Source organism: Aedes albopictus, chromosome 2, assembly GCF_035046485.1.
Source record: "Aedes albopictus strain Foshan chromosome 2, AalbF5, whole genome shotgun sequence".
Classification (NCBI taxonomy): Eukaryota; Metazoa; Arthropoda; class Insecta; order Diptera; family Culicidae; genus Aedes; species Aedes albopictus.
The window spans coordinates 492,756,511-492,771,359 of NC_085137.1; the positions used below are offsets into that span (position 1 = coordinate 492,756,511).

The following is a 14,849-nucleotide window of genomic DNA, read 5'->3' on the forward strand; positions in this document are numbered from 1 at the left end:
TTTGGATGAGTTATACCGAAAAGTGCAAAACATTATAGGGGTGATACATTAATTATATCACACAAAAATCGACCTTTTTCAACCCCCTCCCCTCCCCCCTATGTCACACTTTTTGTATGGGACCTCATTATTTTTTGTAAGGGTCGTCACGTTCTGCTAAACCACCCCCCTACCCCCCCTCCCCCTCCCCCCAAAAGCGTGACATAATTTGTGTACGACCCCATGTCGCTGTTTAAGTTGTTCAACTCTCTATAGAGAGTTGTTTTGAACATATTAAACTAAAAACAACTCAAATTTAAAAGACCATGTCATCAAAAAGTGAACTCATTTCAAATTAATTGCAAATATTTTTACAATAATCTCAAAGTTTTATATTATTCGATGAACCGAAAAATTGGCAACATTGCTCATACAAGCCTTCATCGACAGACGCCATTTGCTTTATAGGCATCCATTTGGATTCCGGCTTTTGACTATCATACATCTCACTACACAAAAAGGAAAATATCTTAGAGCTCAAGAATTCGATCCATTTGGTCTTGAGTTGGTGGAAACACCACGTCTTAGTCGATTGCCTCATTGGAGATTCCATTAGCTATTTCCGATACCATGATTTTTCAAAAATTAAGTCAAATGTCGCTCAAACCTGTACGCTATCCACTCAATTAACACCCCCATTTGCTGCCACTGAACCATAAACTCGGCAACCCTTCCCAGTGCTGTTCGGCTTCGTCGTCGGCCGTTCCATTCGGTTTGTTATTTTCGCTCTCGCTGTATTTCCCCAGCGTGGCACGCGGCGCAGGGAGTTATCGCTCGCTGATGCGGAATACACGGTAAACCTTGTACGGGCGCGATCGTTCGCGGAATTTTCGTTGCTCCAAGTTGGAGCCTCCAACATCCACGCACAGCAAATACTCCCCTTTTTAGTATTGCTGCCTCCCACCGTACCATAGTTGTTCTCAATGAAAACCAGTTCAACCGAATCCGAATCTCGCGCGCTCTCCATCCCAAGAAGCGATCTCTCCCATTACACAAAGATTTAGCTGCTGGTAATGTGTCGGCTGTCGGGTACAAAAACGATCTTGGCTTGGGAAAAACCCCACATGGAGGCCCATTGCTTGCAAACACGACACGAAAATCCGTGTTCGCGGGTAGATCTAGAATGCCTGGTTTGTACCGCTCGCCTCGCGTACCAAGAGGGGCAATGCAACTTCGTGTCGTAAATCTACGCACGGGGCAGCTGCAGCAGCAGTACAAGTCCGTTGAGTACGCACGTCATCAAAAGTGGAGAGGCGGATATGCTCTTTTAGCTTTGGGGCAGTTTGGTGGTTACTTTTTCGGTCGATCAGTCCCCGTGATGGGGAATTTCGGAAATTCTAGATGCGGATGTACATATCTGGGTTGTATCGTTTGACACGCGACGATGCCATGTCTCGACATCAGACGAAAACCCGTAGCAGCAGCCATCATTGTTTGGTTAAATATTTGATCACACTTGTTCGTCAAAGTGAGAAGATCAAAGTCCGAATAGGCACGGATTCGTCGTCGCTCAAAAATGCGAAATCATCATTACCGATCGCAATTGCTGGTCGTTGGGTTGGGGCAATGTCGTTTTCATTGAAAGGTCTTTATGAGAGTTTTACAGAGAGGATGAAGAGGAATAGGAGAAATACGAAAGACATTTTAAACGGACTACGAAAACCTCACGTGACGAAAGTCGAAATCAAACATTGAAGGTCCAATCTTCAGAAACTATAGTACGAACAAAAGCTTAGATTGAGTCAGTCACCTAAACTACACCCAGTATTACTTCATTACTTAACTGTGTTGCGTTTAGGCGATTTGATTTAGTAATGACAACCAACAGGCAGCACCAAAATGTTGCTCATATTTTCATTTAGAGATCCCTTTGTGAATTATTTTCTTGAGTGTTCAGAGAATTCTTTTGGAAATGTGTTTGAAAAATTCAGTAATTCCATTCAATTTTTTTTCGACAATTTCGTAGGAAGCTTTTTTGGCAATTTTTCTGGAAATTCGAGGTAATGGAATTCGGGGAAATGTCATCGAGTGACAAGAACAATAATAATTTGGCCCTTGGCAAGCATCCAGGTGGACGTCCCACGACAATTCAACATTGTTAATTCGAAAAAGTTTGTAATATTTTTTTTTCAAAGTTGTTTTAAAAGTTGGTTTTTGGTGTTTCGAAGAAACAAATTCGACCTGATTTTTTTTTTCATTTTTTTAAACTGTTTAATTCGTGTTTTTATTCAGGAATGCCAATAGGGGTCGCCCAAGGACTAAGACCAGCACTAAACTAGAAATGATATTTCAGATTCCCTACATAAATGATACATACATTTCTTCAGGACATCTTACAGTATTTTTTTTTTCTTTTTGGAATAGCCAATTGAGTTCCAGGAATATTCAGGAAACTTTTTCAACAACTTTACTCAACTTTACTCAAGATTTCTTCTGAAGCTTATTCTAAATGTTTCTCAGAAGATCTGTAAGAAATGTTTCAGTAACCATCAGGAAAACCATGGACATGAATAAATACCAGAAGCAATTCCAGAAGAAATTATGTAATGAGTTTTTGTTGAAATCTGTGGAACAATTCCTGCTGGAATATCTGGTCCATATAAGAATCCAGAAGACATTTCAGGAAGAATTTCCAATGGGATTTATGTAACAGTTCTTGCAGGAATTCCTGCAGTTGAGCATTAGGATATGCCTGAAGGAATGCCAATAAGAATTTAAGGAGAACCACTTGAAGAATTTCTGAAATCCAAAAAAACAGAAGGTTGAATGAAGAAATTCCTGAGAATTTTTTTGTATAAAATCAATGACAAATTTTCGAACGAAAAACCTAGAGAAATATCTGACGAAAATCCAAATTTATGATTTTCTGGAGGAATTCATGAGGAAATTCATGAACGGTTGTCTAGGGGAATTCTAGCAGAAATTTAGGAAGCAATCTCTAGTGAACATGGAACAATTTCAAAAAGAATCAATGGAAGGTTTTCTTGGTAATATTAGAGCGTTATTTTTTCTACATTAATCTACATACCACACACGCATGTCACAGAAGAGTACGGCAGCTCAGTTTTTTGGTTGAACATGTGCATTTGTTATGTAAATCTAAATCCATGCTTGATTATGACTCGTGTACAACCAAAAAACTGCGCTGCCGTACTCTTCTGTGATATGTGAGCTGCTTAGGTATATAAGAGTTTCTGAAGGTAAATTTTGGTCAAATTACTAAGGAAATTTATAGACGATTTTCTAACAAAATCTATAGGAATCTCTGAAGGATTTCCTATAGGCATCCATGGAAGAATTACTGAGAAATCCACATATGAAGGGTTTTAAAGTAATCCTTAAAGATATTATCGCGGGAATCTTTGTGAAAATTTATGAAAGAAAGGGCTTGAAGCGTTTCACGAGGAATTGCCGAACCATTTTCCAAAGATCATGCCATAGAAATATTTTGAAAAAAATGTAAGAGAAAACATCAAAAAAAAATCCTAAGGAATTTAAGAAAGAATTGCCAGAGGAATTTCCAAGCAAATTCTGAAGGAACGTCCAAAAGAATTCTGAAAGAACTGTCAAAGATTTTCTTAAGAATTTTCCGAAGGAAATCTTTAAGTAATTTGGTGAAGACATTTCCAAAGGAATACCGAAGACGTTTCGAAAGTAGTAATCGAAGAGTTCTCCAAACGATTTGTTTGAGGAATTTCCAAAGAAATTGCTGATGAAATTCTCAAAGAAATTGTTGTGAAAAGTTACATCGGAATTGCTGAAGGTATTCTGAACGAACAAATTATCTAGAAAATTGTCATATTTAGGAACTGTAGAGCATTCTCATATAACTATAGGGTTTCATAAAACACTTGCCAAAGAAATTGCTGATGAAACTATGAAAGCTTTTCAGAGAAATCGGCCAAATCGAATCCCAAATAAGTTGCCGAAATATATTCCAAAAGAGTGACAGAAGAAATTTCCCTAGTAGTCGCAAAGAAATTTTCAAAGGAATTTCCTAAACCGAACCAATTTCGAAAGTAATTCCCATAACAGGGAAGGAGTTTTCTTAAAGAAAGTAGAACTAGCAAACGTAAATACACGTAAATAAAAACTAAAATGATTAAGTATCGAACCTTGGAACAGATCCTATACGGGATCATAACGTCGGCGAAGATTCTATGAAAATCAACGCAACTTGTTGTGGCTAATATTCAGATCCAAAGAGAAGTAAAAAAAAGTTTTGAAGGAACTACCATCTGATTTTCCACATACCATGTTAGAGAAATTCTTAAGAAACAATTTGGAAAAAAAATTTAAAAAAAATTTAGAAGAATTTCTAAAGGAACTGCCGGAGTAATTTCCAAGCAAATTCTGAAGGAATGCTCAAAAGAATTCTGAAAAAATTTCCGATTTTTTTTTCAAAGGAATTCCCGATGAAAATCTCTAAGAAATTTGGCGAAGAAATTTCCAAAAGAAATTACCGACGAAGTTCCCAAAGTAATGATAGGAAAGGTCTCCAGAATATTTAAAAGAGAAATTTCCAACGAAATTCCAGAAGAAAATTTTGAAACAAGTTACATCGTAATTGCCGAGGGTATTCCAAACGAATGTGCTACAGGAAATCCTTCATTAATTACTGAAGAAATCTTGGAGAAGTTGTCTAGAGATTTCTTATAGAAACTGAATAGAAGTCACATAGAACTATAGGGATTCATAGAAGAATTGTTAAAGGAATTGCGGAAGAATTAACAAAGGATTCCTCAAACAATTTACAAAATAATTGTAATTTCCAAAAGAATAGCCAAAGAAATTTAAAATTTGAATTGCTGTAACTTGCAAAAATATGCTTGAAGGAAATCACAAAAAAAATCCAAAGAAATTGCCAAAAAAAAAAAAACTGGGAATTTCCGGATAAGTTCCCGGCAAAATTTCTTAAGAAGTTTCCAAACAAGTTGTCAAAGGAATTGATGAAGAAATTATTAAAGCTTTAAAAAAAATGACCTGATATATTCCCAAAATAAATTGCCAAATTTCATTCAATTGAAATACTTCTGAAGGAATTCTTAAAGAATATACCGGAGAAATTTCGGAAGTAATTCCCATAAGAATTGCTCGAGGAGTGTCATAAGGAATTGTCGAACGATTTCCCAAAAGGAACTGCCAGAGGGCTTTTAAAGCAAATTCTGATAGAATATAAAAAAGAATTCTAAAAGAACTGCCGACTTTTTTTTAATTCTTGAAGGGAAGATCTGAGAAATTTGGCAAAGAAATTTTCAAAGGAATTACCGAAGAAGTTCCCAAAGTAATAATCGAAGAGGTCTCAAAAATATTTGTCTGAGAAATTAAAAAAAAATGCTGATGATATATGAAATTCCCAAATAAATTTTTTAAACAAATAACATCGGAATTGCCGAATTCCAATAGAATGTGCTACAGGAATTCTTGTATTGATTAGTGAAAACATCTCTGAGAAATTGCCTAGAGAATTTTTATAGGAACTATAGAGATTCATGAAAGAATTGTTAAAGAAATTGCCGAAGGAAAACCGGATAGTATAGATAAAGAAATTCTAAAAAACCTACAAACTCCCGAAAAAAATGCAGAAGAAATTGCAGAAGACATTTCAATGTCAACTACGCAATATTTCATTAGAACCCCAGAATAAGAATAAGATTTCGGGAGCACTCGAAAAAACTCTAGGTGGAAAAGTGACTGCAGCAATTTCTTAATTTTTTTTAGAATTATTTGTGCAAACCACATTCTGAGAGTGTTTGACGAATTTAATTATGGAATGCTCCACAAGCACTACTGAAGACCACATTCAAGTATTCACAGGTCGACTTGGGGCAGCTAATAGTTGAAAAGATCTTCAGAAATATAAACAGGGGTTACTTCAACGATTCTTCCGGCAGTTTTCTCCGAAAATTGCTTCAGAAATTTTTACAAGGGTTTCTTTGAGCAGTTTCATCAAGAAATGTTCATGAATTTATTTGGAGTTTCTTTAGGGCTTCAATCCTGCAATTATTTTTCTGGAAGTTCAATTGTAAGTTCTTCTGTGAGTTGCTTAGGAAATTCTATCAGAAGATCTTCCGTATTGTTTTAGAGTTATCTCGATAATTAATCCAGGAAATCATTCGGGAAGTTCTACAGAAGTGGCAGAAGTACAGAAGTGAAAGTATCTAAAAAGGTTCCATCGGGAATCACATCAGGAGTTTCTTCGGAAATTCTTCCAACAGTTACTACGGATATTCATTGATGTTTTACAAAAATTTCTCCAAGAGTTTCTTCAGAAATATCTTCAGGAGTTCCTTGCAAAAGCTCCTTCGGAAAATTGTTTATCAGATCCTTCGGATATTTTTTTTCAAGATTTTTATCGAAAAAAAACCCTTCGAGAATTCCTTCTCAAATAACACTGTCTGCTGAATAACAGCTAATTCAGTCGAAATTTCATGCTTAAAAGCGGCTTGTTCATATGTTGTGCAACAATGATGTTTGTTGGGTTCTTCTAGTTCTAGAAAAGCTTCTATCTATAGCTCTTCCAGAAATGCCTTTGAGGGTTCCTCCAAATTCATGAACATGAAAAGATTTTTCTAAGGTTCCTCCGTGTATTTTTCAAAGATTTCTCAAAGTATTTTTTTTTTATTCCTCTGGGTGTTAATCATACAATAATCATCAAATTCCGGTACGAGTTTCTTTATTATTTTTCCAGAAATTTCTTGAAACGCTTCTCTGACACCTCAGTTCCTCCAAAAATACCATCAGAAGTTAGCCCAAAAGTTCATAATTGAATTACAACAGTTCCTCCAGGAATTACATCCAGAATTCATATGAAAAATCCTCTGGAACTTTCTTCGACGTTTATTTCAGAAGTTGCTTCGCGATTTTTTTTTTGCAGAGTTTCTTCGAAGATTCTTCCATGATACGGAAACTCTGCTAGGAGATTCTATGGCATTAGAGAATTCAAAAACCTATCTCGGTGAATCCCTTCAAGATTTTTTTTAGGAAAATTCTTTAGGGCTTACTTCGACAGTTCCCCTAGGTGTTCATGTAAGAATTCCTTCAAGTAAGACATTTTTTCAGGAATTTTTTCGGCCAGTACTTCAGCAGTTTTTGTTCTGGTGTTCCTCTGAAAATTCCTTTAAGATTATCACCAGGAATTCGTTTCGAAATTCTTCAGAAGTTATTGCGAAAATTCTTTCCAGGAAATCTTACGGAATCCCTATAAAAGTTTCTCTGGAATTTGTTCTGCAGTTTTCTACAGGAGTTTATTTGGAAATTCCTCTAGAGAAAATTACAGCAGTTTCCTACAATAGTTCCCTGGTGAGTTCCTTCATGAGTTCCGTTTAAATCCATGACCCTTCTGAAGTTGGTTTGGCCATACCTGCAAGGATTCATTTCAGGAATTCTAAGGGAAATAGTTTCTTCATGAGAACCTTCAAAAATTTCTTCAGAAGCTCCGACTGTTTCTTAAAAAAAGTTCCAATGAGAATTCTCCCAGGAGCTATTCCAGGGATTTCTCGAAGAGGTCCTTTGGGAATTCTTTCCAGGAAATCTCAAGGAGTTCCTATGAAAGTTTCTTTGGAATTTCTTAGGCATTTTTTGCAAAAGTTTAAAAAAGGGAAATTTCCAGAAGTTCCAGCCGCATTTCCTACAATAGCTACCAAGAGATCCGTTTAAATCCAAGAATCCTCTGAAGTTTCTTCCGTCATACCTACAATAGATCTTTCGGAATTCATTTCATTGGGAAATAGTTACTTCAGAAATACCTTCAAAATTTTCTTCAGAAGCTATTTCGGAAAATACTTCAGGTATTCCTCCGGATGTTTCTAGAGAAGTTCCTATGATAGTTCTCCCAGGGGTTCTTCCGGAGTTTTTTTAATTTCATAACGAATTCCTTCTGGAGTTTCCCCAAGAATTCCTGAAAAAGTTCTTCAGGAACTTTCCATAGTGTTCCTTCAACATTTTCTGCAACAGTTCCTTTGGAAAATTCTTTAGAAGAAATTCCTGGAGGAACTTTTGGATTGACTGTCGAACGAACTCCATGAGGAATTTCCGTAGGATCTTCTGAAGGATTTTCTAAGGAATTCTTGGAAGACTCCCAGAAAAAAAAATGCTGGAGCTATTTTTGAATTAATTTCTGTATAAACTTCTAGAGGAACTCCTGGAGAAATTCTTGTAAAAATAATTGAGGGAAATACCGAAGAAACACAAGGAAGATTCAGAAGCAACTGGTTGACAAATTTTTGAAAGATGTGCTACAGGTATTTTCAAATTAACTCCTAAAAGAATTTCTTAAAAAAAGGTCAAGGATTCTGTGCTGAAGAAAATTTCGAATTAACTCCTGGAGGAACTCTCAAATGTACTTGTCAACAACACCCAAATGAATTCTTAAAGGATTTTCCGATAAACTACCGGAGAAAATTTGGAAAGTACCTTCAGATCTCCTAAAAAGATTTTTATGTGGAGTTCTAGTAACAGTTTTCGATGAAACTCTTACAAAAGTTTGCAAATAACCTCTTGGATAAATTTCCGATGGAACTCCTGAAGTAACTTCTGGAGTAAGGTGCCCAAAAAGAGTGGCTTGACCAAAGTTTGGTCTTTGGCTTGACTGTGTGCATTATTTGGCGGGGTATTATGTTACTGTGCATCGTTCTCAAAGTCCTCTGCAAAGTGCTACTTAACCAGATACAGGAGAAGATGGACGTAACTCTCCGGCGACAACAAGCAGGATTCCGTTCCAAACGATTCTGTGTGGACCATATTGTCGAATTCAGGGAATCTCTCTACCTGGCGTTCATTGATTACGAAAAAGCTTTCGACCGCCTTAATCATGAAAACATGTTAGGAGCCCTCAGGCGCAAGGGTATCCCTGAGAAAATCATCGGCCATATTGAAGCACAGTACAAGGCATTTTCGTGCAGAGTACTGCACAACGGTGTCTTGTCCGATCCCACCTGGGTCGTTGCTGAATTGAAGCATGGAGGAATTGAGTTGTCCAAAAAAAAGTCTCACGAAACCTACTGCAAGCCTATCCATATACGTGAGAACAAAAGATGTTTACAAAGTTCTTACAGATAGATTAACACGGGAAATCTGAACACAAACCACTACCACACAGGAATTTGGATTGGTCAATACTGTCTGAGATCGAAGATCTTTTAATTTGGCACTCTGCACCACCACGGGTGCTCTGGACTTATATTTTCAGTAGTAAGTAGACAAAATTAAAAAAAAAACTTGAATCCTCACAAGTGAAACATGCGATCATCGTGTAGTAGTATGTATTTGGAATCACCAATATCTTCCTGCGTTGGTGCTGAGGAGCGTGATAGTAGCAAAACGCAATAAATAATCAATGTCGCGAATAATCAATGAAATTTAACAATATCATATGATATTCAAGGAGTACACCACCTTAATGCGTGCTCCCCCTAAAGCTAGTGTATTGACCCAACTCACGTGTCACAATATCCCCGATTGTTTATTTAACAGGAATCCACTTGGCAAGTTCATTAGCGCGCAGGTTCGTGGCCGCAGGCATGCTTCGGAGATTAGCGACCGGCTGTTATCAGCAACCAAGGGCCCTGGCGGCGTTGGCGTCTGCGATGGGCGTTGCAGACGGCCTACTAGTACTACGGACGGGAACGTGCCGGCGGCGACACCTTCCAATACGTAGCAGCCATCACGCAGCTTGTTATCATGACGGTGACGCCGGCAAAAACAGATCACTAGATCCCGCTTGCGGCGACAGCGAAAAGCGCGAAAACATCCCATCATCGTCGACGGTCAAGAAGTCGTAAGTAGTGCGAAAAATGTTAATAACAAAAACAAGAGGCGTCGCAGACGCGGTCGCAGCGCAGTTGGTTCCATCCCAGTAGGTGACGGACGAGACAATTTTTGCGCACTGTTGCTGCTTGATAAGAGGCCGCGGCGCGGCAATGCTACATTGGGGCGGCATTTGGGTCGCATTTCGCTAATCACATGTGAATTATTGGTCTGTAGGTAGAGAGTAGGTAATAATAACAACAAGACGTGCTGGGGCGACCCCTGTACAACAAATCGTAGAAATGTGTTATCAGCGGCGTTCGCTCGCGGGAATCTCCTCTCTGTTGCCTGGTGACGACGATGAAGCGAGGCGACGATGGTTCGTAGGTATACCCACATCGAGCCCGTCCAAGCACACGAGGCAGACGAGAATCCAAAACAAGTAATTTCCTGATATTTTGACGCTCGTTGGCCCATTTCTAGTTTGGCGGGTTTTGCTTAGCGCCTAATGGGCGAAACCGACTGGTTGGATAATTGGGATTTTATATTGAAATACAAAATTTGAATTTGGCAAAAATACTTCTATAAGCTTATAATCTACGAGAAAGCTGTTGTTATACAAAGTTGTTTTGGACAGTTTTGTTAAAGCGTAAATAAATTGGAAAAACATTTGGGAAAACACAGCTTTTGTTGCACTTGAGAGTTTGACGTTTGACGCTATATAAAAGTACCATAACAACAATATTTACCGTGAAAAAGACAGCACATGGTGTGCTTATGAACTATCATAGAAAAACAGACGTTGCAGTCTAACGGTGTTAAGCGACTATTGCTTCTTGTATATGCAGTTCTGTTACTCGATCAATCAGACTTGTTGCAGTTCATAAATTTTTCCAAATTAACTTGAAATCTTGAGGTAATAACAAATCCAGGGAAATGCAAACGTATATTAAAAGCAAGTGAAGAAAAGATTATTGAAGAAAATAAACTGGTTTATATTGTAGCACATTCAATTCACACTTTTGAGCTGACTCAGATATATTTTGACAACAAATTTTCTACAAGCTATTTAAAACAAGCAGAGCATATAGGGTAAATACAGGGATTTTAACGACACGTGTCCCATTTCAGCATCAATTATGCCCTTTAATCATTCAAACAAACACAATCAATCAACTTATTCCTAAATTTAGAAACAAAAACAAAAGAGAAGGCTGGTGAACGTGCTTTGGGACAGGCCCAAAATTTAGGGATTGACACGTGTCATTTGGAGGGCACCGACGACGACAACCGCCGGCTCGAGCGAGGACGTGAGAAATAGATCGATCATCGAAATTTGTTGAAGTTTCGTGATCGCAACTAATTTCGATCCCTTGTATCTGGAATGATCCGGAATCTCAAGGCTATAAGGTGTGAAATGTGGCCGGAGCATGATTGTTATCGGCTTCGTCAGTCGGATGTGTGGAACAAAGCGAATGCATGCAAGTATATCTGGCGAGTGAAAAAATCCACTTTTTATTCCTGGCATTACGTTCCTATTTGGGAATAAGCTGGCTCTCACTTCTTAATTCATTACAAAACTACACATTTTCAGCATGTTATTGTTCAGTAACTGTTGAAGTTGTTAACTAAACATAAAAGCCAAATATTTTTTTATAATGTAGCTTAAAGGGTGTAGGGAATCAAATTGCACCACGAGAAATAGTGTATAACGTTCGATTGCATGCATCGAAATGGCTGATTTTTTAACCAATACTACAGTAAGGACCCGATTTTGTCAGCCCCATTTTGCGACGAACTTTTTACTCTCATTATCTTACGGTAAAACTTTGATGTATTTGTTAATGGTCATCATGAAACTACTGCTTGAAGGCAGAACATGGTGGAATAAAAAGTTTGCAAAACTGTTTAGATGGTTAAGGAGAGCAAACAATGTGTATCGGAAAGGGGCTGACAAAATCGGGTCACTAATGTAATAGTATATTGTGTGCAGATGATACTGTAAAATTTTCATTCGAATCGGTAAAGTATTGGCGGAGATATTTCTGACGGGAGAGAATGAGGTTTTGGAATGGGGTTGATTTGGAAGCTGGGAAAATGGGTGGAAAACTTTGAGCGTCGCTTACACCCCTTTGCTTCTAACACCCTCAATTCAGAGGGGCATTTCCGATACGAAAAGAAACCATCCGGTTGAGTTATATGTTCACTAATAAACGGCTTAGTAAGAGTTTAGCCCTAGCAATCGAAATAGCCATAATACCATCTTGTATACAAACCCTTTTATGGTCTTTCCGTGTTTATAGTAGCTTTTCCATATACTGCGCCGTGCATCGATAAGAGAGACAGGCTGCACCACAGCTGGTGCAATTAGCTTTATTTGTTAGTCATTTAACTGCAAAACAACCACTTTCATATTGGTTTCTGGAGCTAAACGCTACATTCCGAGATCAAACTAGTTTTCTCCCGGGGCAAAGAACTTTGTAACACGCCGCCGGCACTTGTAACTTTATCAACCCACGGGAGAGATGCTTGAAATGAGACCGTCTACGCAAACAAGTTGCCTTTTACGTTAAAGTCAATGATTGTTGTGAAATCTTTTCGAGATTTGAGAAGGGCATCAACCTTAACACTAGTTCACGCTTTTATCTTCAACTAGACAATGTAGGATAATGTGTAAATAGTCTGTTCGTTGATATGAAGTTCTACTAACTAGTGGTAAAAGAATTACGGTGAAATCAGAAACTTTTATCCCTTATAATCTGCAAACATGTTAAACCAATTTTTTTTTGCAAAATCTGATACCGCATTTTTTTTCTCTGAAGTTTCCACAGAAGTACTTCTACAGTTTCTTCAGTAATATTGCCAGAAGTTTTTTCCTTGCGCACAACAAGAAAAAAAAACATGGCAATGGTTAACCGAAATCTCAGCCGCTGAGCGTTCGGTAAACATTTTCACCGAAACAATCGGTAAAAATAGTAAATTTCACTGAACTTCTTTAAGTTTGACAGATAATCAAGGAAGTATAGAAAGAAGACTGGTTCTAACAAGTTATAACAATATAATTCAAGAAATTCCCACTAGAGTCACCCCAATAGCGAGACCACAATCTCTATTAACATATCATCCAGATAGTTTTTCCAGGCTCTATAAAAATACTCATAGAATTCCCAAATATGCAACTATTTGTTTATTAATTTATTAATTTGCTTTACAATTGATTAATTCCCCTTCTCAACCAGAGCTGCGAAACATCAGTCAATTCAGAAGTCTACTAATAACGAACTACCGCCACAGACACTGTTGGCCGCGGTTGCTACACTGAAGGAAAACTTCATTCTTCAAACGTATGCAACAACATTCCTAACAATCCGAAATAGGATTCACTTGAATTCGAATGATTGCTGCAACCCAGTGACCCCACCCCCCAACAGGGATGGGAACACTCACTTTCAAAGAGTTACACTCACTTGCTATTTTCTCAGCTCAGAAGCGTGCAATCAAGAAACGATGTGTGGAGCGGATCTGGTTGGATGGTTAGAACACGTGACTATCACGCCGAGGACCTGGGATCGAATCCCACTCCCGACATACTCACAAAATGTGAGTTTCTTCCTTCGGAAGGGAAGTAAAGCGTGGGTCCCGAGATGAACTAGCCCAGGGCTAAAAATCTCGCTAATACAGATAAAAAAAAAAAAAGAAACGATGTATGGACGACTTTTGCCTTGTGGTTTTGTCTAAAACTTTGCCGAATGGAGTAAAGGTCGCACACGAATCCCAAAGTCGTGACAAAGCTGTGAAAGCGACTCTCCACTAGGTGAGTGTAATTTACATTCACCTCGTGGAGAGTTGCCTTTGCAGCTCCCTCATGACTTCGATATGCGTGTGCGACCCCTACTTTATTCGGCAAAGTTTTAGACGAATCCACAAGTCAAAAGTCGTACATACATCGTTTTTTGCATGCTTCTGAGCTGAGGAAATAGCAAGTGAGTGTAACTCTTTGCAAGTGAGTGTTCCCATCCTTGCCCCCCAACTCCCCTCCTGAGCCAAAACTTGTGGATCAAATTTTCAGTTTTATGTTTTATTCTCAGACGAAAAAATTTGGATTGCTGAGTAAATTTGCTTACGATTTCACAGCAAAAAAAATCGAAATTAATCCACCTAGCGGTGATGGCGCCTTTCTCGTGCTTTCGAAAACCCATTTCAACAAAACTCAAGTGACACGTTGATGAATATCGAACTTCCATACATTTAACAAAAATCCATTTCATGGCACCAGAAATTATATCGTTTATCTGGCTTTTTATATTTGAGCCTTGAAAACGGCAATCTTGAATTTTGAGCCGCCATGTTGGATTTTGGTCACCATTTTTGGACTCCATACCCATAATAAATGATTTATCAGCCCAAAACATCATTGCACAGCCGCCATATTGAAGTTTGGACATCATTTTAGATTTTAGATCGCTATCTTGGATATTCTGGACGCCAGTTTTGGACTCCGAACATAGTCTTCATACTGTATATACCCATATTGCATGGCTTTAGGGCCTAAAACTCCATTAAACAACCGCCATGTTGAATTTGGAACCGCTATCTTGGATTTTAGACCGCCATCTTGGATATTCTTGGACTCCAGACATCTTCTCCACACCAAACGTTCCCATTTAGCATGGTTTAAGAGTTTAAAACTCCATTAAATAGCCGCCATCTTGATTGTGGAACCGCCATCTTGGATATCTTGTTCGTCATTTTTGGACTCTGGACATCTGCCCCATACCAAATGTACAAATTTTACAATATTGGTATATTGCTGACCAATATATAGAAGTATTGGTCGGAATTTTTGGACTTAAGACTTCTTCCCCGACCTAATATACCCATTTAGCTTGGTTTTAGGACCTAAAACTCTAATAAACATCATCCAACTTGAAGTTGGAGCCGCTTTCTTGGATTTTTGACCCTAATCTTGAATATTTTGGTCGTCATTTTTTGGACTCCAGACATCTTATCCATACCAAATGTACTCATATTGTATGGTTTTAGTGCCTAAAACTCATTAAAAC

At 38.1% G+C, this 14,849-nt stretch overlaps 1 protein-coding gene across 1 annotated transcript in view; it reads left to right on the plus strand.

Annotated features, from left to right (window-relative positions):
* The window catches only part of LOC115265162 (electron transfer flavoprotein beta subunit lysine methyltransferase), a 127,246-nt gene that overhangs the window by 72,173 nt on the left and 40,224 nt on the right, over positions 1 to 14,849 (plus strand). Inside the window, exon 2 of the mRNA XM_062848680.1 lies at positions 9,514 to 9,817. Coding sequence (XP_062704664.1) covers positions 9,561 to 9,817 — 257 coding nt within the window. The 5' untranslated portion in view covers positions 9,514 to 9,560. The remainder of the gene's footprint in view (positions 1 to 9,513; positions 9,818 to 14,849) is intronic.